Below are 25,378 nucleotides of genomic sequence, written 5' to 3' on the forward strand. Positions count from 1 at the left end.
TCGGTTTTCAAAAACCTGATACCCATTTCCCAAAAAGACATTTCATATGTCACAGGTCGTCATGAGATCTACCTTGACTAGCACTCCTGCTTCGCCTGAGCTTTTCCTTTATCTACAAGGAGAGGGATTTAAGGGGTGAGTCACACCGACTCAGTAAGCAGGATATCTAACCTAGCACTACATGAGATGCATGGTTGCAGATGATAAAATGCAGATGACAGCAGGTGATAGATTCAGAAGAATAAAGAAGTTCCATCATTCAATCAGGATAACAAAAATCTCATTCAATCAACATAGACATATTCAGTTTTAGAACCCCGTTCTAAAACAATCAAACACATAATCATATAGGAATCCGGCTAACAACCGTCTTCCTAGAAACTCATCCATCTCGCTCATACCGGCGCCTTACATCAGTGGACTGGCCAATCAACACTTCAGTTCGCAGCCGTTCGTGAGAGATGAGTAAACCATTCTGAGGACTTGAGCCTAGCCCTCAGAAGGCCGAAGTTTTAAACGTCTGGGATCCACTAGCACATGTAGGAGGGCCTTAGCGCGCGTTTGGTAGAGGGAATCAAACCCTCACCAATCCCTGGTCGATCCAGGGTTCATATTTCCTTCAGGACAGGTAAGCCACTCATCGACTTACCTGAAGCCACCCATCGACTTCCCATTAAAGGGCCTTCGGGAATGCCACTCGCTACATTGCCGACAAGAGTTCGTTATGTTTTACAGGAGCTGTCTACAGCCTACCTGTCTATCTTATTACAGGAGGAGATCTTATCGGGATAAAGCCCGTCACTAACATAATTAATTTCACTGTATGGCTCTTTAAATATTTTAGAAGGAGTTGTCGACAGCTGTGAGGCTGGACCTTCTCCTAGAACAGTTCCTCTCGGGATTGAATCCGGAGGACACCGTCTTTACTCCTCCTGTTGTCCTCTCATCAGGACGAAGGGGTAAAACCTATAACAGAAGCTCAACATAGTTTTAAAGGCTTCAAGGTTCTTAACCCGCTAACCGTTTAATCCTATCATTTTATTATCTTATTAGTTAGTGGCCGAAGCCTTATTCGGTCGTCTTGTCTAACTGAGGGTTTCTCTTTGTTTTAGGATTAAACGAAAAAACATAAACAATTAATCTACTAGGCACCATTCCCCTTTTGGCGCCTCAAACTTAAATCCCACTTACCCGGAATAGTTCGTCAGAGAACTCGATGAATTCCGGAGGACACTTTGCTTTACACGCTTCCCGAGACCTTTAGCACGTCCTAGAGCGTCGAGAGAACTAGAATCCGAAGTTGAAACTTCGTTAGTTACTGGATTTGAAACTACTTGAAAAGATAAGGTTCGTTGTCGGGATTAGATTCGAGTCGGTTCGGAATTCGAGAATTTAATTCATTATTCTCCGGTTTTTCGGAAGTCAAACTTATTCAAGACTCGCGTATTTTCATATCGAGAACAATACGAAATAAAATCCAATAACATGCTTATGAGTCTCAAATAAATTGATCCGAATAAAAAGTAACCGAGAATTCCAAAGCGAATCAAATCAAACTCTTAAACGTTATTAAATAAATAAACATAAATTATTTATTTAAATACGCGAAATACATCACATTAATCAAATCCAAGAGTATTTAAACGCGAGACGCGATTAAAAGACTCACGAGTTAATCGAGCTTTAATTTCGATAACTCTTTTTCTTAGAATCTTCAAAACCGGCTTCGTCGCCTCCGCCTCGTCCGGTTTCCGTTCGTCCGTCTAGATCTGTAACCAAGTCATTGAATCCGATAACGAGTCAATTTCACACTTTCAAACTCATAATCAACTCCAAACCAAGCAAACACTTAACCAGCCCCGGCTGAACACACAGAATCAAACGCTCGGCAAAACACAAACAAATCACAAGAATTTCCCGACAGCCCGACCCACTAGCGCTTAAGCCATCATAACTCGAGCTACAAAACTTGAAATCGATTGATTCTAGCGGCAAATGAAAGTAGACTCATGTAGCTTTCTAACGAGATATTACAAGCATACATACGACAAGAATAGCTATCTCAAAAACAGCCCGTAATTCCCGGTTACAGATCTGGAAATCTTGTAAATACTGCTGCGAAACACAATCTTTGAAAATTCATAACTCATTCAATACTCAATGGATTTACATGTTCTTGGTCATTTTAGAAAGCTCGTACGGTCTACTATCCATGAAAAATATCCAAAAATAAGGACTCAGAGCATAACGGTCTGTCCACGTCGATTTACAGAGGCTGTTCAAACAGTTTTTTCTTTTTCACACATTCGGCCAAAATGAATCCAAAACAAGAAATTCGAAATCAATCCTCAATCTCAAGCTATAATCATCAATAATGAAGCTCAATAAACACTTTAAACCAATCAATTTCTCACAAACAACTCGAATCAAGCAAAAGCCCCAAATCTACCAAACCATGAACCCTAATCACGAAATCAAATCCAATGAGAGGAAATTTCTACCTCAAATCGTGAAATTAGGCGTCCTTGGTGAGCTCTCCCACTTCCCCGACGTCTTTCCTCTCGGTCCGGCGTCACGGCGGTCGCGCGCTCGGTCTTAGCTGGATGGCGCGCGCGAAGCTTGGGCTCGGGTTAGCTGGACGAGCGCAAGCGAGGAAGAAGAAGGGAAAAGGAAAGGATGGCGGCGTGGGTTGAGCGACCGAGAGAAATGGCTCGGTGATGGTTGTCTGGGATTTTTTTCTTTTTCGTCTGGTTTGGCTGAGAGAAACGCGAAGAAGATGAGGGAAAAAGAGAGAGAGAGATCGAAAATGAGAGTGAGAGAGAAGGAAATGAAATCCACGTGGCAAGTTCCACTTGAGCCACATGTGGACAGGTGGCCCAATAAAATTTTGACACGTCCCTCTAAAAACAACCCCATTTTCCTCTTTTTCTTTCAATCTCATCCCTTATTTGTTGCACATAAGTCCTTTCAAAATAAAACTTCACAACTTCGTCCTTCAAATTAATTGAAAATAATCTCGAAAAAATAACCGAGAAAATTCTCATTAATTCTCGTTACCTTGAATATATTTAAGGGATTTCAGAATTTATTTTCACTCTTGAGATTTTTAATCTCCGAGTACATTCCGAGTAATTTTATTCAGAAAATAATATCCGGTTTACTCGAATATCTTTATTCCGAAATTTCGTCACCCTCAAATATTATTTCCTTCGTTCTCAAGCACTTAAATTTATTCCAACATTCAAGTGCTTTCAAAAATCCTTTTTCTTATTGATTTATCCAAATTTACTATGAATTTCTTCCGAAATTCAAAAATTTCACTTAGAACGTGGAACGAGAAAATATAGAGAGAACATCTCTAATAAACTGAAACGAGAGAGATTGTGAAATTAATAACTCATTCAACACGGAGAGAGAAGAAAATTTCCTTTATTTATTAATAAGAGGAAATTTTTACAGAAGCTGACGTGTACAAAAGTCGGGTCTCACAAAATGTCTTCACTTCGTGACACATATGTCATGAAATATCTTCAATCTGTGACATATGTGTCATGAAATGGTTTCATTTCATGACAGATGTGTCACAAAGTGAAGACATTTTGTGATAGATGTGTCATGCAGTGAATGGATTATTGTGTCACCAAGTATTCCGTGACAGATCTGTCGCGAACCAAAGTATATCGTGACAGATCTTGTTGGTGATTGTTGCACCTTAAATAACCAATTAAAATGCGAAAAAGAATAATTACGCTAACAAGAACTACTTATTAACATGGTTATTAAACAAGATCTAGATTACTTAATTAATTAATCATAAGAAACTTCATCAAGCAACCATATCAGATAAAAGACGAGTTTAAGAAAACTTACAGTTTTTGGCTCACGAACCGAAAGCTTTTACAATCCGTCTTTGTCTTGAACATACAAGCCTCCACACGATCAGATCTGGAACTCATCCTTCAAGGACTCGATGTGATGACACCAAAGTCTTCCGAAACGTAATCTCCGAGGAAGATAAGACAAAAGAGTGGGCTTCGTTATATCTCACTAGATCTGGAAACGAGGTGTTCCCGATCTTTCTTTCTTATTTCTAAAAATAGAATTGAAGCAATTCCGAGGGGAAGGAGAAGCAAGAAGCTCACGGCCACAAGGGAGAAGGTGTGGGCGTTTTTAGCTGTTTTGCTAGGTTTGATTTTGCTTCACATCAGCCCTCTATTTATAGCAGTTTAAAATGTATCTTTATAGAATATTCCATAATATTCTAAAAGATATTATTTCCTTATATTGTGTTCACACTAGTGGATCAAATCTCAGCCATTAGATCTCAACAAGTGAATCCTATTTTTTCTCTCATCCGACAAATCAGTATCTAGGATTTTATTTTATACAACAATATAAAATATTTTGCTGTGGAGAAAACTTAAGAAAAATATTCTTCTAGATTTTCTCCTAAATATCCTCCTAATATTTGATAGGTGTGTTAATCACGCGGAAAACTCTTATTTTCCCGACTAAATCCGAGCTTGTTCTCGAGTATTTGTGATGTTTTTTGTGTGTTTTTTAGAGACTTATAGGTTTTAGAGGCCAATGAGGTATAAAGGAGGTTAGTAGAGCATCACGTGAAGTAACGGAGCAATTTTAAGAAGATTTGAAGACTTTTCGCGAAGTTAGAGCAAAGAAGAAATACAGCGTCCTCTTGTGAACAATTCTGAGAGTTTGAAGTAAATATTTTGGATGATCCAATTCCATGATAAGATAGAGCTCTCTCTTAACTTTCCAACACATATTTATTTGCAAGAATCGGACATCAGAGCTAGGAGTTATGGCCGTTAAAAAACCGGTGCGCGCAGGAAGAAAACGCGCGCGGCGCGACCCAAGGGGGTCGCGCCGCGAGGTTCCGAAAATCGCCAAAATCAATCTCCGAGCATGAAGCGCGGAACGTGAGGTCCGCTGGGATGTCAACCTCGCGGCGCGACCCTCGAACCGCGCGCCGCGAGGTCCTCCGAGACAAAAAAAGAGGAAACGCGGATTTTGAGTTGATCTGAGTCGTTGGATCACTTTTAATTACCCAGTCTGCTCCGAAAATTAAGAGAAACCCAAGGATTTCGACCTAGGCCTATAAATACACCTCTCAATCTCTTGTTTAGGGAGCTTAGCACTTTTTTTTTTATTGTTTTCACTTAGTGTTTGGGAGAGATAGAGAAAAAGAGGAGAGTCGTTCTTCATCAATTCGCGCCAATCACAGTTTTATTCTTCTCATTTACTCTTGAACTCCTTTATTTTAATTTACAATTGAGTATTTAATCATGGTTTCTTCTTCTTCCTATTCTTTTATTTTATTTTTGTTTTCTCCCTACGCCATGAACTAATTCCATTAAGGACTATGGTGTAGCGGGTTTAGGATTCGGTTATGGATATGATTTAATATAATGAAGTTCAATTTCCATTCTCTACTACTTTGCTTAATTCAAATCCGTTTTAATGCTTGATCGAGATTAGCTACCTTGTTCATGATTTTATACTTCAACTTGATGCTTGAGAAAGATTAGGTTGTTAGCGTTTTAGTTTGAATTACTATGTTGCATGTCTAGGCTAGAGATAGTTAGGTTGCCATAGAATCACGTGAATACTCTTGATATTAATGCATGTTTTTGTTAGGGATTGAGATCGAGAGAAGATTTTCCTAATTTTGACATAGGTTGTTAGATGCTCGAGAGAGATTTAGCAATATTGTTCTGTGAGTATGATTAGCAAAGTGTAGTGAGTTGATCATTGATTGTGCGTCAAATTCGTGTATCCAAACCGTTGAATAAACCCGTGAAGCCTTGGTCCTTAGCCTCTCTTTTTGCTTACAACTTTTATTTGAGTATTTTGTTAATTATTTGCGTTAGAACTTGTCAATAATTTATGAAATCTTTCCATCTCATCTTTAGTTCAATTCGTGCTAGTTGATTTGTTTGTTAATTAAGCTTGTTCCTCGTGGGATCGACACTCGTACTTAATTCAATATATTACTTGAGCGACACATGCACTTGCGCGCGTAAAAATCGCAACAATATTTAGCCTAAATATTATGAGATAATATAGGAAAATATATCTCCTATTTATTCTCCTATATTTTAGGAACAAAAAAACAGAAAAAATACTGGTTCCACACCAGTGCAAAAAACGTTCAACACCGTAGGGGGGTAGGCGTTTTTTTTTTTGCTTTTTCAAGGCCCAATAGATTTAAGCCCATTAAACACTTATTTAATTGTCCAACAATAAATAATAAGTTTATTTACTTGATCTAGCAACAAATAAACAGCATTGCCATAAATATTTATTTAATTTCCAAAATACCCTTTTTGGAATTTAATGCTGTCAATTACTATTACAGCAAGTGAGATTATAATAATAATACATACTATTATATTAACGTTCTTATCCGCCTTTATCGAAGGTGAATCGGGGACGATGGACCTAATAGTAAAAGCTTAACAAATCTGATCAAAAAGACGAAAAAAAATCATTTATCTTTTTCGATCGATTCGTCTAATCTTAATCAATACTTCACCGTGTAAGCTAAGACTGAACTCTCCTTTAATAGTAGAATTATATTTACTCATCGTAACGCGTGTCCACTGATTTAGTCAGTAGGTGATCATGACCCTTCAGGTTCTGCCCGTATCGAGATAGGTCAATTTGTTCCGTTATACCTTTCTCGTTACATATAAGCCCTAAGCATCGTTGCTTCCCCATCGAAAGATTCAACCGAACGTAAGCCAACTTCGGAAGTGTCACGAGTCAAGTTTTTTCGTGACTTAGGTGTCACGAAATACCTTAGTTCGTGATAGATATATCACGAAATACCTTGGTTCGTGACGAATTTGTCAAGAAACTAACTTCTATAATTCAAACAAAACCAACTATAGATTATGGTGTTATCTAATTAGTCCTTTGGTCTTCAAGTGCTTAAATATGATGGTCTTCGTCATCATCTTGGGGTGCATGTGTTTCTTGGCTTCTTCTATTGGCGATTATACTCATGGGCCAGGGTTTGCTTGGTTGAAGTCTCGGCAAGGGCTTGCTTCCTTGAAGTCTTGGGAGCCGAGTCACCAAGCTTGTAGGATTCCACCTAAAAGGAGTATAAGAAAACAAATTAGCCATGAATATTAGCAGAGTCACCAAGCTTGTGAAATTACATTTGTGAAGTTGATTCTCATAATGGCCGCCTCTTGCACGAGTCCACGAGACTTCCACCGACGTGGAAGTTTAACCCAAAACCTTTTATGCTTTCTTCAGAAACACATTTTTTTCCATCCCTACAAATACAAGTCAAGCACATAATAAGTGAAACAATGGCAAGTCAATTATAGGGTATACAAGTCAATAACATAACCTATTTGACACGAACTGGTTGATTACGTGACACATTGGTCACGAACTCGTTGATTTTGTGACCGATGTATCACAAAATCAACTAGTTCGTGATCGATGTGTTACAGAATCAACCATTTCATGACAAAAATCTACTATTCTTGATACATAGGTCAAGAAAATATCCCAAAAATTAAAGTTCATGACCAAAATTACCTATAATTCGTCAATCTCACAAAGTCCACACACAATAACATAAAAACAGACATAAAATCGCAATCTCTACATGCATAAACAAAATTTTCCTATTTTTTCACAAAATGTGTTTGTAATACATACCTTTTTGGGAATCTGGTTTGACGGTGTCTCTTGGACCGATTTCTTTGTCTCGGCTTCTCAAATTGGGTGTGACCATGAAAGCGTCATCATGAAAATCGTATGTTGGCTTATCGGCCTTCCTTTTCGAAGCATTCCTAGGGCTTTGCCGGACTTCTTTTGGTGCCGAAGCTTCGGCCTTGCTCGATTTTGATTTCTACACATTCACCATTATAATGGAGTTTGAGCTAGGGTTTGGTTAATAAAGAAGATGATGGGTAATGGAGAAGATGATAGGTTTGGTTTATGCGTAGTTGAGAGAGAAGGATTTGAGTGAAGTTGAGGGTTGGACTTGAGCGAATGAGGGATTTCTAGGTTTTTTTTTTCGAATGGTTTGAGGGAAGTCTTTTTTTTTATTAGAGTTTGAGATAAGTTTTTTCGTAACTGAGAGAGAGTAAAGAGAGAGAATGAGCGAGTGAAGAGACAAAATTGTGCGAGAGAAGTTTTCTCTTTTATTTTTATTTTATTTGTTTAAATGATATTCGAGGGTATTATTGTCTTTACTCACTTGGCTTGGTACTAGATTTATCAATATTTGAGTTTTTGATGATTTTTGGTAAGTGGCAAACCAATGGTATTATTGCTCTCAATTTCTTAAAAAAAGGAAAATTTCATAACTAATCTAAAATATGCGTCATTTTTTCATATTTCACTCATATTTTCAAAACATTTCACTAGTAACCGTTTTTTTTTTACAAAAATACCCTCATGTTTCAGAAATTTGATCAACAATTATTGAAATCTGATAATCAAATATTGAAATCTGATCAACAACTATTGAAATCTGATTAGCTGTTATTGAAATTTGGTTAAATATTATTGAAATCTTGTTAAGTGTTATTGAAATCTTATTAAAAGATATTGAAATCTGGTCAATATTTATTGAATTACGGTGAACAATTATTGAAATCTGATTAACTGCTATTGAAATCTGGCCAACAACTATTTAAATTTGATTAATTGTTATTAAAATGATTATTTTTTTAAAATTAGAAGTTTTCAGTAATTAATATTAAAAAAAGTTACGAAAATTGATTATTTTCAACTATTTCTAAATAAAACCCCATACAAGTCGATGATAAAATAGATTAATAAAAATAAGGGATTATTCCTATTCTATGACTTGTACCATGATTTTGGACTAAAATCTACTAAACCCAAATAAATCCTAAACTATGACTTAATGAAATAAGTAATTACATATTTATCCTTCATATTTAGTTTGTTTTTATTAGTTAATTAATAAAACAAAAACAATTATTTAGTTTATATTATGAAAACAAACATCATTACAAAAACCCGGAGAGCAGCCCTGGGAATCTCCGACGCTGAAGCTCCTGGGAACGACGGTCATGGCCGCCGGAGAGCAGCCCATGGCCATCCCGGCGGCGGCGACCTCGAAGTGTCCGTCGGAACAGCCCGCCATGGATTCCGCGTAGAATTTCTGTGGTTTTTAAAGTTAAAAAACAAAGAAAAAACGATTCTCGAGATTCTGGATAATTTTGAAAATTTTAATTTCTGGATTTTCATTGAAGATTTATTGACGTTGATGTCAATAAAAATGCATATTTATTGACATCAATGTCAATAAATCTTCAAAGGAATTTTCCAGACATTAATGTCAATAAATCTTCAACGTTTCTGGGTTTTCGTTGAAGATTTGATTCTGGATAATTTTGAAAAGTTTCTGAAAATTTATGGGTTTTCATTGAAGATTTATTTACATTAATGTCAATAAAAATGAATATTTATTGACATCAATGTCAATAAATCTTCAACGAAAACCCAGAAATTTTCAGAAACTTAATTTTCAAAAATCCCGAGAATCGTTTTTTCTTTGTTTTTTAACGTCAAAAACCACAGAAATTTAACGACTTAAACACTTTGAATATGATCAAATTTTTTTCATGAAAATCTCTAACCCTAAACTAAAAAGACAAATTGAAAAAACAAAGATGAACCCAAACAAAGATGACGAACTGAAAAACGAAAAGAGAGAGTGGAAGAGAGCTGAACCCAAAACGAAAAGAAAGTCAAATAATTAAATAAGAAAGAAAATCAAATATTATTAAAAGTTAGGGTATTTTTTTATTTAGTGAAAATAGGTAGTCATAGTTTAGGATTTATTTGGGTTTAGTAGATTTTGGTCCAAAATCTTGGTACAAGTCATAGAATAAGAATAATCCCTAAAAATAATAAAAGGTCTTTATATGAAGCCCAAAAAAGGCCTGCATCTCTATGTCAGGCCCATAATTCACGAAAATAAAAATATAACAAAAAGAAGACCACTCGTTCATTTTGAAGCGCAGAGCCAAAAACCCTAGATCCTACGCCAGAGAGAGAAAGAGGCGAAATGAGGAAGGGAACGACGGCGATGGCGGCGGCGACCGGGAAGAAGAAGAAGTCGACGGCGACATTCGTGATAGACTGTGGAAAGCCAGTTGAGGACAAGATAATGGACGTGGCGTCGCTCGAGAAGTTCCTCCAGGAACGAATCAAGGTCGCCGGAAAGCCCGGAGCTCTCGGAGATTCCGTCTCTGTCGTCCGCGAGAAGTCCAAGATCACCGTGACCGCCGATAGCAACTTCTCCAAACGGTATTCACTACGACATTTCTCCGTAAAGACACATATTTGGTTGATTTTCTTGTATTGAAATTTATCGTTTTGGGTATTGTCTAGGTATTTGAAATACTTGACGAAGAAGTACTTGAAGAAACACAACGTGAGGGATTGGCTCAGGGTGATCGCTTCCAACAAGGACCGCAACGTGTACGAGCTGAGATACTTCAACATCGCCGAGAATGAGGCTGACGAAGAAGACTAGGGTATATCTATCGTTTGATTTTGGTAGCTCTATTGACAATTTTTTTCGGTTTCATTTTGTTCGGAGACTCATTTGCAATCGTGTTACTCTAAATATAATGTAATTTCGAAAGGTTTTCAATTTTGGAGTTTGATATCATATCTATCATATCTATATTCACAGTCGCCAATAGTGCTATATCGAAATAAGCATACGAGGATTAAGGACAAACCAAAGTAGGGTTAAGCTGAAAAAGTAATGCTCGTTATGTAGAGAGATGTATATTTGTGGCGTCTTAACTCACTTGATCAGTGAGTTAATAGCTTCCAATGTGAGTAACGGTTTAACCATAGGTATAGATTTTACATATTAGGGGGAGATTGTAGGAAGTCCTCTGTGGTGGTGTTTTTGGTCTGTAATGTTTTGCTTCTATGATGATTTTGGGTAGTCGGTTTTCATGCGAGGCATGGCTTTTTCTGGTTAAAGATATTGGACTCGAGTCAGAGGCCAGGGCGAGAGGATCATCAAGCCGTGGGAGGGGCTTATTAAGATACTGTTAAGATTTCAATACGAGAGACGACCAAGGAACAGTTCTCGAATTCGAACGATGAAATGTCCGGGAACAGAGAAAACCCTCCATTCAAATTTGGAGTTTTTCTTCCGCTCATTATTCTGTGTTTTCTACCAAACACAAGTAAGAAAGCAACTGATATTTTATTCTTTTTTTTTTTCCGTTCTTTTACAAAAGAATCTAAAAAGTCACCTCTTGATTCTTCCTATCATACACAGCTTAAGCCTCGGATGAGACTGAGATCAACGATGCATAAAAAAATGAGCTTTTTCATGTTTTTTTTTTCCCTTCAAATTTACTTATAATTTGGCATTCAAAATAGATATTGTTTTGACCAAGGATTAAAATACCGATATAGAGATTCTGATTTTACTGAACTGATAACTACTGATGGATATGGATATATCGACGGGTATTCTATAACTATCTGAATACCGACTTTCGATGATATATTGAATACCAACAGATATATCGACGCAAATCTTATAATAAAATGTAATTAAAAAAAAAAAAACCTAAGTCTCCAAATCCAAATAATAAAATAGTTCTCATATGATATGATAACAAATAAATTCAAAATATACACAACTTATAAAATAATATGATAATGCTATCAAGTTTTAATATAAACTCCATTATTAATTTTATATAATTTACATATAATTAATTAATGATATGATTTATTGTATATTTTAAAAATTATTAAAATTAAAATTATGATAAGTTTTATATATATATATATATATATAATTTTTTCTTTTACAAATCTATATAATTTAATTGTAATAAATATAAACATATATAAATAGGTTTTGTCTCATATATATATATATATATATATATATATATATATATATATAATACTAAGTAAAATAAATAAATAAAAGAAGTAAAGAATAAAGAATAAAGAATAAAAGAAGAAAAAAAAATTAGTTGTAACTTGTACGTATAAGCATTCGAGGAAGTTAATACTATACTTTGCAACAAAAAAAAAAAAAAAAAAACTTTGCCTACGTACAAGTTTACGTAGGATGGGAATAAAATAAGACATATAAAAAATAACAATGCATTATTATATGGGAAAATATCACTTGCATCCTTATGTTTTTATCGAAAAGCTGCTTTTATATTTTATGTTTTTTGAAATGTCATGTTTATACTTACAGATTTGTGTTATTTATCCCTTCAAAACTCATTAATGAGGCAAATATATTCCTTTTGTTGACTGTTGACTAAATATATTTGCTAAATCTCATTTAACCTTGTCCATTTCTTTTAATTTTTTAATTTTAATTAAAAAAATATGAATTCCCTATCTCTTCCAAATCACCATCTTCAGGTCTTTGTATTTCTCCACTGGCTCCAGAAACACTAATAACAAGTAATTTTCAAATTCAGTGAGAATCCATTAGCAACACCAAAAAAAAAAAAATAAATAATAATAATAATAATATGAGGTAGTGATGTGGGGAGAGAGGCTGAGGAGGGAGAATTGGAATTGGGGGAAATTCATGTTTTTTGTTTTTTTTTTTAATTAAAATTAACAAAAAAGAAAATAAATGGATGAGGGTAAAATAGGGATTTAACAAATATATTTAGTCAAAAGTCAACTAAAGGGATATAGTAGCTTCACTAATAGTTTTTGAAGAGATAAATATGTTATTAACACAAATATAAAGGTATAAACTTGACATTTTAAAAAACATAGGATAAACACAACATTTCGATAAAACACAGGGATGCAAGTTATTATATTATATGTGCCATCACAAGACAGCAATAGAGCTATATAGTTATATACACGTGTAAAAGTAAGTGAGAAAAAACAGTTTCACATGTGTTGTGAAGAATGAGTTTTACAATACCAAAACACCTATATAAATGCAAAACTAATCCGAACTCTGTCTTCCTTCAAAACTCTCGTGACGATGGCGAGGCTATTGCTCGCGAGCTCTATCGATTTCTTCATTCGGTCTTTGAACTCCGGCAACAGAGTCGATTTTAGGTCAGCGAGTCCGTCGAGGCAGGTTTTCATATTGTTGAGTGAAGCACTGAGCCAGGTTTCCATATCGTGAATCATCGGCGGCAAGAGAGGCTTACCTTCTTTTCCGGATTCCAATTCCGATGCAGTGTCATTCAGCCTCTCTACCGCGTCGTCCAAAACCCCGCCACAGACTTACAAGGCTTTTATCTCCGCCGTGCTATTCGCCTTTGCGGCGGCGACGTGGAGGAAGAACTGGAAGACGAAGTTTGGATTGGTGCCGTTGTAGCCTATGAGAGACGAGAAGCATGAATGAGTTAGGATACAGAGTGGCGAGAACTCTGCCTTCCATGTTTCTTTTTCTCACACAAAACGACGCGAATCCAAACTTCAGATGGTCATCGCCTAGTATTCTTGATCCGCCGCGGTCTGTTCGCCTGAAACCTTCACGCATCTCTTCTCCTCTTCCAAACAGGAATTCAATACGCGTGAGGTCTCAATCCCGAATCACCGCCGTAGGACGCCTCGAAATCGTCAAAATTTCTCTCGGCGAAGGCGACAGAAAGATCAATGCCTTCCGACAGAGATGTACGATGCGCGATCCATGTTGTATGAAAGAATGACGATGATTCTTGACATATGAGGGAAACTCGTCTGATTCCGGCGATCATGATTTATGTGGCTCTTCGGTTCGGAGAAGTTTCTGATCCAAAAAACCTTGGCCTCGATGAGCTCGCCTCCGCCACCGACGGCGGAGGAAGGTGACAGTGAGGCGGAGAACATCCCGATGAAGCGATTGGAGGAAGTCAACAGAGAGGCGGTGTTAGAATCTTGGAGACTCCATTGGAGAAATAGAGGTTATGGAGAGCGAGAGTCGGAGATTGGAGAGATCGAAAAAGGGTATTTTTGGAAAGTCTAATTAACGAGGGCTATTTCTCTAAATAAATTAATAGAAAGAGGTTACATAGTAACAAATCTCTATTATTAATGCTTGATTAATTTTAAGAAAATAAATATTAAATCATTTTCAATAATAGCATTTTTATTAATAAATAAAAATTAAGTATTCTGTAAATATGATATTATAGAAATAACAAATCATTTTTAATATTAAAAAATTTATTATATTACAAAAATGAATTAAATATTTTTTTCTAAATTATGTATTATTAATACTTGATTAATATTAGGAAATAAATATTAAAATATTTTAATATCATCAATGCTTAATTATAATATAAAATTGTTTTTAATTAATATTTTTATGAAAAAAAAATTATATTTTTAATGTTTAGTTAATTTGAAGAAAAAATATTAAATCGTATGTAATTTGAAGCTTACACGTGTATTTCCATCAAAATTAACTATTTTTATTTGATGTTATAACTTAATTTTAACATTAAACATTTTTTCTATGAAAAGGTCAAATATTTAAATATATAATATATTTTTGAAAATATTAAATATTTATGCTGTCATTTTTCTCTTATAATTGTATATGCCTCCTATTATTTTTTCCGCAATTTGGGTTGCAAATTTCCCTTTTCACGTGATTCTTAGTACTTTCCGCATGTTGATCCTTAGAGATATAAAACCAATTTATAAGATCCTCTTGATAAATAAAGAAAAAGAAAAAAAGAAAGATAAAACAGATAAATTTAATCGCCCAATTACTTTTAATTGAAAAAAAAATGAAAGAAGCATTAGTTTTACTACTTCTACAACTGGAATTTAATCATGCTCAATCAATCAACACACACAACACATGACCTTATTTCTTTCCCGAAATAAAAATATGATAAAAATTTGTCTGTTATTTCTGTGGAGCAGCATATAAGGAGCCAAGGATAATTTGTTTGTAACCGAAATAAATAATCAAACCATGCACGCTTCCGAGTTCTGACCATTCTCTCTCTTCGCTCGCTAATTCGTGGACGCTAATCACGGCGTCGCCGCTATTCCGACGGAGGATTCCGGCGAACGCAATCGCCGCCGGTCAGCCTTCGCTGAAACACTCGATATTTCGTAATTTGGCTGATGATTAGCTTCGTTGAATCTTAAAAATATATGTGTCAGTTTATTGCTATTGGATCTGAAATTTTGTCTGCTTGTGTCCTTTTGATTCGCTAAATCTATGGTTAGTCCAGCGAATTTCTCGTTGATATCTGATTTATATGCCTCACAGCCACAATTTTTCTGAATCTCAATTGTGATTAAAAATCAGGTTTCTTAGTTTACACGCTTAAACAGCCAAACAGAGTTTGATTAATAAGGATGACCTCGGAGCCTAATCTACCTGGGAAAAGCATGTTTGGACTTCCCAGCATTCTGGGAGTAGAAAAATGCCAAAGCTATTTCCTTCTGAGCGGCGAAACAAATCTCGGCGTTGGACTCAGGACTTTCCTGTACTTTCTAGGCCTGGCTTATTGCTTCCTTGGACTATCTGCCATAACAGCTCGTTTTTTTCGGTCCATGGAAAACGTTGTGAAGCACAGCCGTAAGGTGGTTGTGATTGACCCTTATAGTGGAGCTGAAACCGTCAAGCTTGAGAAAGTTTGGAACTTCACAATCGCCGATATTAGTTTGCTTGCTTTTGGGACTAGCTTTCCTCAGATATCTTTGGCCACCATTGATGCGATAAGGAATCTCGGGAAGCTATATGCTGGAGGTCTCTGCAATTCCCAAGTTCCCCAAAATTGTACTAGAAAGTAATTTGGATAGTGTTGCTGATAGTTTTTTTTTTTTTTTTTTTTTTTCCAGGTTTGGGTCCCGGAACGCTTGTTGGTTCAGCTGCGTTCGACCTTTTTCCTATCCATGCCGTCTGTGTTGTGGTTGTGAAAGCAGGAGAGTTGAAAAAGATATCTGATCTGGGTGTTTGGCTTGTGGAGCTTTTCTGGTCCTTTTGGGCTTACATTTGGTTGTATATCATTTTAGAGGTTAATCAAGCATATATTATTCCCTGATTTCTTGGTATTTTGACCTTAAGTTCCCAATTAGTTCCTTGGAGTTTTTATAACCACATACGTTGTGATGGCGATTAGTTCAAGATATAGGTGAATTCGAATAAGTAGTAGATAGTTAGGGGTTAAATATACAATAATTAGAATTTGTATCAGTCAATGAATAAGAAGAATCAAGGGATAAGAGAGGATATGAAAAATTGTATGAGAGTTTAGAGAAAGGAAGAAATTCCTTAGAGAGAGACGGACCTGTTGAAAGTCCGTATAATCTATCATTGTTTTCCTTCTACTAGTGCAATATCAAGGTTCGTATCAGAATCGGAGACGGTCATTTTGCTACACCACTATGATTTTCTGCAGATAAACTTGGTTCAAAATGCTTCAACTGAATGCATTTTCCTTGTTAAGTAGCAAGTCTGACATCGCTTTGGGTTTTTTCGCTGAAGGTTTGGACTCCGAATGTGATTACCCTATGGGAAGCCTTGCTAACGGTCCTTCAGTATGGATTGCTTCTGATACACGCTTACGCTCAAGACAAACGTTGGCCATACTTGTCTATTCCTCTGTCGGTCCTTAATTAACCCTTTTCTAAATAAATAAAATAATTTCTAATCCCTTTTGAGTGCCTATGGATTTTGACTGTTTACCTCGCTATATCTTGTTCAGGGAAAGGGGCGAGAGACCTGAGGAATGGGTTCCGAAGGAGAAAGCTACACCGAGGCGTGATCAGGGTGTTGAAGATGAATACTCTGAGATACATCGCGTCGGTGAAGATGTAGACAGCGATGTTGTTGATATATTTTCTATTCATTCGGGGAATCAGCAGAGTAATTCTCTTGAATCTCTTAACCCTTACACCCATATCTAGGGAATATCAGTTCAGAAGAAGCGAAACTCGTTCAAAATAAATATATTGAAGCTAGACCACGCTAAAGGCCAAATGATGACCTCATGTCAATGTCGTCTTCCAGTCAATTACTGTTTATCAGAAATTCGGTGACATTAATGAAGTCAAAGCCCGCTTTATTTACCTGGTGCTGGTAAAAAATGCAGCGAGATTGGGTCTAAAGGACCAGTTGCTAGAACATAAACTTAGATCAGTTTTTGAGAAGGTTGATAACAGTTTATAACGAAATTTAGAGTAATTATTATGATGTAAGGTTTTAGGAGGAATCCCATTTTTTTCAATATTAATAATTGAGTTGCAGATTCTTCGTATCAGAAAGTGCCCGGAATTGATGATGCGGCCGAATCGTCAAATAAGCATTTGCAAGACGATACAGATTCTGAGAGTTCAAATGTATTTTCACTTTGGAAGCAACAATTTCTAGATGCATTTACGGTAATGCATTTTTGCTTTAAACTTAATTATCTTGCCTTTTTTTTTTTTCTTCCCTTTTTTCTCTCTGTTGATGAATGAAGGAATACAACTTTGATTCATATTGTATACTTATATCGTGACTTCTATTTCATATCAAGCATACATGCATTTTACCGTATTTTTTTTTTTAATTTCTAATCGTTGTGGTATTTTATTCTGAAATAAATTAATACCATACAATAAAACAAAAACTAATTCATCAGTTCTGATGAACGTTAATTTTTTTTTTTTTAATCGCGTCACGGTAACAGTTGGAAAGCACAGAATCCAGAAAACTGAACTGCATGTGTTTGCGAGTAGCAAGAATGTCTTGGCAATTGCTTTTGGCTCCGTGGCGGATCATGTTTGCCTTTGTGCCTCCATATACCATCGCTCATGGCTGGGTCGCCTTCATTTCTTCTCTGATTTTCATCAGTGGTATCGCTTACATAGTCACACAATTCACAGATCTAATAAGCTGTGTAACAGGTACTATGTCTCTGTTGGAAAATAAGCCTACGTACATTCGAATATGGTTCATATTCACGACTGTGTTTTAACGAATTATTTTGACTTGTTATTACAGGAATAAATCCTTATGTCATAGCATTCACTGCGTTAGCGGCTGGAACGTCGTGGCCGGATTTAGTGGCGAGTAAGATCGCCGCCGAGCGTCAGTTAACGGCAGATTCTGCTATTGCAAACATTACTTGCAGGTTTTGCTCATTTTATTATAATTTTTCTCTCTCTACTTGGCTGAAAGTATATACCTGTCTTGGGAAGTATGTTCTGTTGGGATCAAAGGGGAGGGGTATTTGTAGCATATCATGTTCCTAGAGTTGAAATCAACTAAATTCATGTGATTGCGTATTATAACGTGGCAGCAATTCGGTGAACATATACGTTGGGATCGGAGTTCCGTGGCTGATCAACACGACATACAACTACATAGTGTACAGAGAGCCACTGCACATCGAGAACGCAGGTGGACTCAGCTTCTCTTTACTTGTCTTCTTTGCTACTTCTGTGGGATGTATTTCCGTTTTGGTGTATCGGCGTCTCACATTGGGGGCAGAATTGGGAGGGCCAAGAATATGGGCATGGGCAACCAGTGTCTACTTCATGTTCCTTTGGATTATTTTTGTTGTCTTATCTTCCCTTAGAGTTTCAGGTATCATATAAAATTCGTTTTGTTTTTCCCAATAAATTAGTGTATCCAATATTATATTGTCAACGGCCTTTCATTTTATGTAGAGTTAAAAGGCCATATTAAATCCTCGACACAATTTTGTAAGAATCGCTCAAAATAATTAAAATATATATTCTTTCAATCATCAACTTCACTCTTTCTTGTTTGTGAATGGTCTTTATTCGGGAAGAGGACCAGCCTCTGAAACAGGCCTTACATGTGAAAGTGTTGGACATGATTACAAAACTAAAATCTCCTCAAGAGTTTAATTATACATTTGGATGACTGCATAAGCAGCCAGTACAAAGTTACAAACAACATTGAGCATTCCTATCCTCATCAAACTACACAATGGACCAAAAACCCAAAAAAAAAAAAAAAAAAAAAGGTGAGGGGAAGAAAAATATGTGAAACCATGAACCACCCAAAAGTCGAAAACAAAGTTTTATTTTATATTCGGATAAATCTTCTCCCTTAAGCATAGGCGCCGGTACAAGCTGTGGCCGGAGCACCGTCAAGCTGCTTCTTTGCTGAACTATATTTCTTGGTAATGAATCTGCAATTGTAAAAAGTATGACAAACAAAAAAAAGGCCAAAATGAAAACCCCACATTGTCGATGATTTCTATTATGTAGTAGAGTAATAAATTTATTTAAAATTGAAGTTGCATATTAACAAGAGAAAATGGCGGTAATAATATACTGCTGGCACTCAAATTCCCTCCTCATATTACCTGAAGAAATCCCTCCACAATAACTCGAATAACAGCCAGTTCATTCCGGCGCCTCCATCTTTCTTGTTCGAGGAAGCAGAGATCGTTCTGTCAATCAAACAGTTGCAATACGAATGTCAAAAACACGTCCCAAAAAGTTGCAAAGAAGAAGTTCAGTCGCGGCTCACCTAGCGGTGGTCTTCTTGAGTTCGTCAAACATGGTGCGAGGAGATAGGCAGCCCATAGCCAGCCACGGAGATATTTTGCACGAAAAGTTGGCTCCGTAGACACTATCGTGCTTTCCACCTTTTGTGGGCGCTTGTGCTTGGCATTCCGCGGCAAACTTCTTTAGTCTCTCCATAGCTTCCGTTTCTCCTCCAACCATCGAACCATTCGCTGTCGGCTTTCCGTCCTACAAAAAAAAAAAAAACCAACAAAAAAAAAAATTTGCGTCAAGGCATTTGGATTATGATGTTAGGACCTGAGATTTAGAGGATAAACTAGTAATAAGAGTTCGTTAGAGGATTAAATAGAAAATAGTAAAGTATCATAGCCTATAAATAAGGTTGAATTAGTAGGGAAATGGTATCGAAATAGAATCTGAAAGCTGTTTAGTCTCTTGTAAGGAATAGAATTCCAATTTGGAGAGCGTGGACCTCTCGAACGTCCGATATCTCATTGTAGTTCTTACGTTCATATTCGAATCAATACAAGAAATATCTCGGGGCATATCATATGATAAGAGCCCCACTCTAGATTCTACAATAATATAAGCATTTAGTAGCCATTCTGTTAGCTTGTGGTAATTCGATTAAGATGGTTTTGTGAGAATGCAAGGAGAGAGGACAGTGAGGCATTCAGTCAACTAGTCAGTTTTGGGGTATTCCCTTGGAGAGCACCACGTGAATATCTGTAAACGCCAATTATCAATACAAAACATGTTCATTGTTCCTATTCTTCGTCTGATATTATCTATGTTAGCAGTATTGGAGTCTATCAGATTACGTACGCATCGCATAATCGGAAGAAAAAGAGCACAACACTATGAAAGGGAAAAAATAAACTAGAACTACAGACTAGAGAATAATATGCTTTTGATCCTTATAACCCGGTTTAAGCACAAGCCAGTAGTCCCCTAAATCATATTACATTGACGATTCAGTACAATGCATCAAATCACAAATAAGGATGACAAACATTTCTTGCTCATAAAGTCGCATTTACCGTCAACAATCAGTTCTCCCAACTTAGCTACATTGGGATCACTAGAACTTCACAGTTAGCTCTCTTACTACTCAGTGAGTTTCAGATCATTGATCTTTTTTTCACCTAAAACCCTGTATAAATCCTTATGCTTGCTCACATCTTTCTATGAATTGATTCTCACCATAAATTCATAAGTCGTAATGGAGGAACCTAAAACTCAGTGATCCCCAAAATACCAACAATTTACAATGTAGCATATCACCCGCCAATGACGATGACGAAAAGCATTCTTCGCTCAATATCACAGCAGCAGTTTCGCAGCGAGTTCAAAATTACTAAACCGTGCTAAACGAAAATGGCTTAACAATGCTTGTACAGTAATAGCTCACTTCTCTCATTTCCAATGGAACCTCGCAGTACTTAACCTCAGCTCAAAAGAGCACCGATAAAAAAATAAAAAAACAACGACCACTTGCCGAAGTAATCATCTTGATGGAGAGCATATTAGCTGTTTGTTGAGCCACAGTGCCCTTAGATGTAAGCCTAACTAAGCTCGGCCGTAAATTATTGCCTAGTGGCCAAGATAATAATAATCTCAAGCACGTATCTATTCCAAACCTTGAATAAAACCAATACAATCACCAAACTCCCTGAAAATCGCTCATATAAAGTAATAGGTTAACAATGTGGTACCTGAGGAGGAGGAATCGGAGAAACGCCGAGGTCAGAGAGAGTGGGAATATCTCCGGCCTCGACGTCCCCGCGGGAAGGAAGAGCCTTCATATGGTCCAGAGCCTCGAAGGTCTGGCGAACGGAGAGCCCTTTGACCTTGTCCCGGAATCCGCCGTAATTGGCGGGCATATCCTCGAGCTTGAACGGAAGGTCGTCGAGGTGGTAGAGAGTGCTCCCCCAGAAGTACTTGACCTCGACGCCCTCGTCTTTGGCGGCGGCCTCGATCCTCTCCTCGGCTCTGGCGTCGTCGTGGGAGACCTCGCGGCTGGCGTAGACGGCCTCGGCGCCGACGGACTTGGCCAGATCGCGGAGGACCTCCTCGGGGCGGCCGACGCGGACGACGAGGTCGGAGCCGCGCGCGCGGAGGCGGATCCGGAGATCGGCGACGGAGTCGATGAGGAAGGCGGCGCGGTACGGGCCGGTCTTGTCGAAGCCGGAGGTTGAGGACTTGCCGTAGTCGCGGGGGTCGAAGACGAAGACTGGGAGGACGGAGGCGGAGTCGGAGTGCGCGGAGTTGAGGCACTCGTTGTCGGCGACTCGGAGGTCGGAGCGGAACCAGACGACGGTGGCGCGGCGGAGCGCGGCGCCGCCGGAGGGCTCGGAGGGGCGGCGCGGGTTGAGGGAGAGCGGGGAGTGGAGGGGGACGGCGGAGACTGCGGATTTGAAGGAGAGCGGCGACGGCGACTTCGCGGCGGCGGTGAGAGAGAGGGCGGTGGCGAGGGAGGAGGCTTGGGTCGGGACTCCGGCAGCGGCGGAGGGTTTGAGAGGGCGGGGGAGGAGGGGATTGGCGGGGAGGAGTGTGGAGAGAGTGAGGGAGAATGATGCGAATGGCAATGAGAGGATTAGGGCTTTTTGGTCTTCTTGGGTTTTCTCTGGGTTTGAGTCTGCCATTGTTGAGAGAAGATAAGACCTCTCTCTCTCTCTCTCTCTCTCTCTCTGTCTGGAGATTTGTTGTTTGTGGTGGGTTTGTAATTGTTTGTTGGTGATATATCTCTCTCTCTGTATTTGATATTGATATTGATATTGCAAGACTAGGACTGACTACACCTAGCAAATTGTAATACAATACTTCAGAGTTCAGTCTAAATTTTTTTAATTGGACGGATAAAAAAAGGGTTTCAAGTTTCAAGCGAGTCATTTCTCATTTATGTTGGTATATTGAGATTTACCATTTGTTAAAACTTATGGCATTTGTTGTCAGAATAATAATTTTTTTTTTCAAACTATTGAGCTCTAAGACTAGATCTTTTTATTGTGAAATCATCAACCTTGTCATTTTTGCTACGTAAAAAAAAAGGATTTTCAACTATGAAAAAAGAGCGAAAAAGGGTTATAAGCCATAGCTAATTCGTGGCATGGGACTTGGTGGCAATAGCTCTTTACATGCCCTTGTCATGAACTTGTGGTCAAAGCGTCATAAACTTGTTGAAACTGTGGTCGTGAACCTGTCCTAGTCGTGGTCCTTGTTTCGGTCAGAGACCTGATCTCGAACTTAGACCTAGTCTTGGTCGAGGACTCGCGGCTAGAAGTCTCGGTTGAGGGTCATGTAGTTTTGACATTGAGTCATAGTCGTAGGTTTTTTTTTTTTTTTTTTAAGGAATTTGGTTAAATCTTGAGATATGTTGGGTTGATGATCGTATTTTGTTTGTCCGAACTTTGATTTTGGTTATTCAACCTATGATTTTAGGACTTTAATAGTCATTTTTCTATTAAAACTTAGAAGTGTCATTTTTGCATTACATGAAACTGAAGCTCAAAGTTATTTTTGCATACGGTTCAAAGTGTGTAACTTAATATGTAGTTTACACGGAAGATCGAACATCTAAACTATAGCGGAGATGTTTTCTATCATATTTTAAAAGAGAAATAATCATTACAATTATAATTTATAAGCTCAACATAAAATAAAAGTAAATTATAATTTTACTTACAATTTTTGCAATTACATCTGTGTGGGATGACGGTTTGGTACCTCTTTCATTTGATTTGATGTCTCCCAGTTAAAATTGGAGATTTGTGTGAGAACGTATCCATAAATGCTTTCAATAAATTTAAATGAATGTGTTTTTTTAAATTGTATTGATATGTTTTTAATGTATAATCTGAAAATATATATGAGACGTAAAACGGAAAACAGTAAAGAAAAGTTACTAATTTAAATGTTTTCTAAGAGAATAGAGCGTATTAGAACAATGAAGAAAGATAAACATTTTATGAGCTGAGCAAAAAAAACCATTTTATGAGAATGAGAGTATGAGACAATATATCCAATATTGATGGAATGTATCAAGAGTTTGTGTCGCACCTCAGCCACCGCATTTATCCACCACCGACAACCACATGAAGCTCGAAAGTCAAACTCACGCCGAAGCTTGAGAGCCAAAGTCAACGACGAGAACGACTCGTTACTCCTCCAAGCGGCCATTAACGCCGCTTCTCTTCGCTTCAGAGAGACCAATCGCCCAGGCAACAATCAATACTTCCTTTTTTTCTCAGTAGAGCATTTGATCGATCAGTTAGTATGCATATTTGAATCTGCTCTGTTGTTGTTCTGAACACAGAGCCTCTCTTTCTCGACCCATACGCCGGTTGCTTCGCCGAGAATCATGGTGGTTCAGACACGAACGAATTCTCGCTCGGCTATTCCCTCGCAACCAAATTCATCGATGATAAATTGTTACACACAGTGAACCGAATCGATGGACTAAAGCAGGTAGTGATTTACCCCCTCCTTTTATATGTTTTTTTTTTTATCTCAAAAATCAGAAAGTAGTCCATCATCTCAAGTTACAGCAAATTGGATAATGAGGTCAACAAGTAGATTGTTTTAAAATGTAAAGATCCATAATACTTATTTTGTATTGGGCTCATCACTGAACTAAAAAGAATGAGATTCAATTTTAGAGGAGTAATCACAAAGTACTGAACACGTTTGTGGCAGGTAGTTTTGCTGACAGATGGCATGGATACGAGGGCTTATAGGCTGAATTGGCCGAAATCAACCGTGATATATGATGTATCACCTGATCCCATTTTCAACACAGCAACCGAAAAGCTTCGAGGTACTCGTTCCTCCGCAAAACCCCACAACTCTCGCATAAAGTTTAGTCCTTTTTTTTTTCTTTCAAAAACTTTGTGTGTTTTGAATGGCATTGGACGAAAAAATAAAGGCGTGGGGGCTAAAGTTGCAAGAGGGTGCTTATTGCGCCATGTTTCGTTGGAGTCGGAGTATATCGAGCAGAGCTTGCGAGCTCAAGGCTTTGATGGCAATCTTCCTAGCGTGTGGGCTTTACAGGTTGCTTTTGGTCTCCATTTGATGATATTTTATTTAGCGCGCAAAGGGGAACTATATGAAAACTGTGGTTTCATCACTGCAATATACAGGACCTGCATATGATGACCTTGTCGGGTTTTGAAGAGATATTGGTTGTGGTGAGCGGTTTGGCCACAAACGGATGTTTTTTCTTGGGAGAATTGCCCGCTCGATTAGCACAAACAGGAATGGCTATCCAGGTTGGTATTTTTTTTTTTTTTGAAATTTGAGACAGAATATTATTGACTGACTTTAGGGGTGTTTGTGCGTGCGCAGCGTTGTAGTGTCAGGCAATGGACTGAGAAGTTGTTCATGAGCAATGGTTTCCGCGTGAATACGGTTAGCCTCGAAGACGTTTCACAAACTTTTGGGAGGTCATTTGCACCAGAAAGCTATGGGAATGTGGTTTTCGTTGCCGAACAGTTGCGGTTTTCTGATGACCAGGTCAATTTTATTTTGATAGAAAATTAGTCTATATACTGATTTGTGACAATACAAATTTTGTCTTTTTTTAAAAAAAAATCTTTGATGGTTTTTTTTAACTCCAATAGATGGAAATGTGGAGGAGGGAGTTTCAGAGGGTTGAGGAAGACGCTGATGAGGAAGGTTTTGATGAGCTGTAAACTAAATTTGACCAATTGGGGTTTTCAGCGGAGTATCTATTGCCATGCTAATGCACTATATTTGTCTTCAAATCATAAGCCCCCATGTATTTTCCCACTAAAGGAACTATTGTTTCTTGATACATAGGCTAGCTTTTGTGCTAATATTTGTTGCATTACGTATACAAATCCAATCACCAACCTTCTCAACCCTT

The 25,378-nt window shown here is 37.6% G+C and overlaps 4 protein-coding genes and 1 long non-coding RNA gene across 7 annotated transcripts in view; 3 read left to right on the forward strand and 2 right to left on the reverse strand.

Annotated features, from left to right (window-relative positions):
• Positions 1-1,546: 1,546 nt before the first annotated feature.
• LOC149388987 (uncharacterized) overlaps positions 1,547-25,378 on the reverse strand; it is a 77,118-nt gene continuing 53,286 nt past the window's right edge. The window contains exon 4 of the long non-coding RNA XR_016300850.1: positions 1,547-1,769. This is a non-coding gene — a long non-coding RNA (uncharacterized LOC149388987). The remainder of the gene's footprint in view (positions 1,770-25,378) is intronic.
• LOC149388988 (large ribosomal subunit protein eL22y-like) lies at positions 10,011-10,585 on the forward strand. Its single transcript, XM_089624659.1, has 2 exons — positions 10,011-10,329; positions 10,414-10,585. Exons 1-2 carry the CDS (start codon positions 10,088-10,090, stop codon positions 10,556-10,558), a joined length of 387 nt encoding a protein of 128 aa, XP_089480785.1. The 5' UTR covers positions 10,011-10,087; the 3' UTR covers positions 10,559-10,585.
• On the forward strand, positions 14,920-18,747 carry MHX (magnesium/proton exchanger). 3 transcript variants are annotated; one of them, XM_089622008.1, is made up of 9 exons: positions 14,920-15,160; positions 15,314-15,757; positions 15,850-16,025; positions 16,496-16,614; positions 16,716-16,876; positions 17,258-17,391; positions 17,682-17,898; positions 17,996-18,125; positions 18,294-18,747. In XM_089622008.1, the coding sequence occupies exons 2-9, from the start codon at positions 15,364-15,366 to the stop codon at positions 18,589-18,591; spliced, it is 1,629 nt and encodes a 542-aa protein (XP_089478134.1). In that variant the 5' UTR covers positions 14,920-15,160; positions 15,314-15,363; the 3' UTR covers positions 18,592-18,747. The 3 variants fall into 3 exon arrangements, with proteins under 3 accessions (XP_089478134.1, XP_089478135.1, XP_089478133.1); XM_089622009.1 differs by having other exon boundaries at positions 14,920-15,084; XM_089622007.1 differs by having other exon boundaries at positions 14,921-15,226.
• Positions 18,842-22,202, reverse strand: PHR2 (photolyase/blue-light receptor 2). The gene is made up of 4 exons (XM_089622010.1): positions 21,210-22,202; positions 19,499-19,722; positions 19,332-19,418; positions 18,842-19,154 (listed from the first exon to the last, which is right to left on the reverse strand). The coding sequence occupies exons 1-4, from the start codon at positions 22,137-22,139 to the stop codon at positions 19,073-19,075; spliced, it is 1,323 nt and encodes a 440-aa protein (XP_089478136.1). The 5' UTR covers positions 22,140-22,202; the 3' UTR covers positions 18,842-19,072.
• LOC149388991 (S-adenosyl-L-methionine-dependent methyltransferases superfamily protein) lies at positions 23,438-25,373 on the forward strand. Its single transcript, XM_089623257.1, has 7 exons — positions 23,438-23,714; positions 23,810-23,961; positions 24,190-24,310; positions 24,419-24,543; positions 24,633-24,761; positions 24,838-25,005; positions 25,113-25,373. The coding sequence occupies exons 1-7, from the start codon at positions 23,525-23,527 to the stop codon at positions 25,182-25,184; spliced, it is 957 nt and encodes a 318-aa protein (XP_089479383.1). The 5' UTR covers positions 23,438-23,524; the 3' UTR covers positions 25,185-25,373.

The sequence above is a fragment of the Urtica dioica genome, chromosome 8 (genome assembly GCF_054948205.1).
Source record: "Urtica dioica subsp. dioica isolate 48M chromosome 8, U.dioica_male_clone48M_v1_H2, whole genome shotgun sequence".
NCBI classification, from domain to species: domain Eukaryota; kingdom Viridiplantae; phylum Streptophyta; class Magnoliopsida; order Rosales; family Urticaceae; genus Urtica; species Urtica dioica.

Excerpts from the sequence above, each read along its gene's own strand:
- LOC149388988 (XM_089624659.1), top strand. The coding sequence starts at position 10,088 with ATGAGGAAGGGAACGACGGCGATGGCGGCGGCGACCGGGAAGAAGAAG. Across the intron at positions 10,330-10,413 it reads GATAGCAACTTCTCCAAACG|GTATTTGAAATACTTGACGA; the intron begins GTATTCACTACG and ends GGTATTGTCTAG.
- MHX (XM_089622008.1), top strand. The coding sequence starts at position 15,364 with ATGACCTCGGAGCCTAATCTACCTGGGAAAAGCATGTTTGGACTTCCC. Across the intron at positions 15,758-15,849 it reads CGGGAAGCTATATGCTGGAG|GTTTGGGTCCCGGAACGCTT; the intron begins GTCTCTGCAATT and ends TTTTTTTTCCAG. Across the intron at positions 18,126-18,293 it reads ATTGCAAACATTACTTGCAG|CAATTCGGTGAACATATACG; the intron begins GTTTTGCTCATT and ends ATAACGTGGCAG.
- PHR2 (XM_089622010.1), bottom strand. The coding sequence starts at position 22,139 with ATGGCAGACTCAAACCCAGAGAAAACCCAAGAAGACCAAAAAGCCCTA. Across the intron at positions 19,419-19,498 it reads CTCAAGAAGACCACCGCTAG|AACGATCTCTGCTTCCTCGA; the intron begins GTGAGCCGCGAC and ends TTTGATTGACAG. Across the intron at positions 19,155-19,331 it reads TTGTGGAGGGATTTCTTCAG|ATTCATTACCAAGAAATATA; the intron begins GTAATATGAGGA and ends TTACAATTGCAG.
- LOC149388991 (XM_089623257.1), top strand. The coding sequence starts at position 23,525 with ATGGAATGTATCAAGAGTTTGTGTCGCACCTCAGCCACCGCATTTATC. Across the intron at positions 24,311-24,418 it reads AGCAACCGAAAAGCTTCGAG|GCGTGGGGGCTAAAGTTGCA; the intron begins GTACTCGTTCCT and ends GAAAAAATAAAG. Across the intron at positions 24,544-24,632 it reads CTAGCGTGTGGGCTTTACAG|GACCTGCATATGATGACCTT; the intron begins GTTGCTTTTGGT and ends TGCAATATACAG.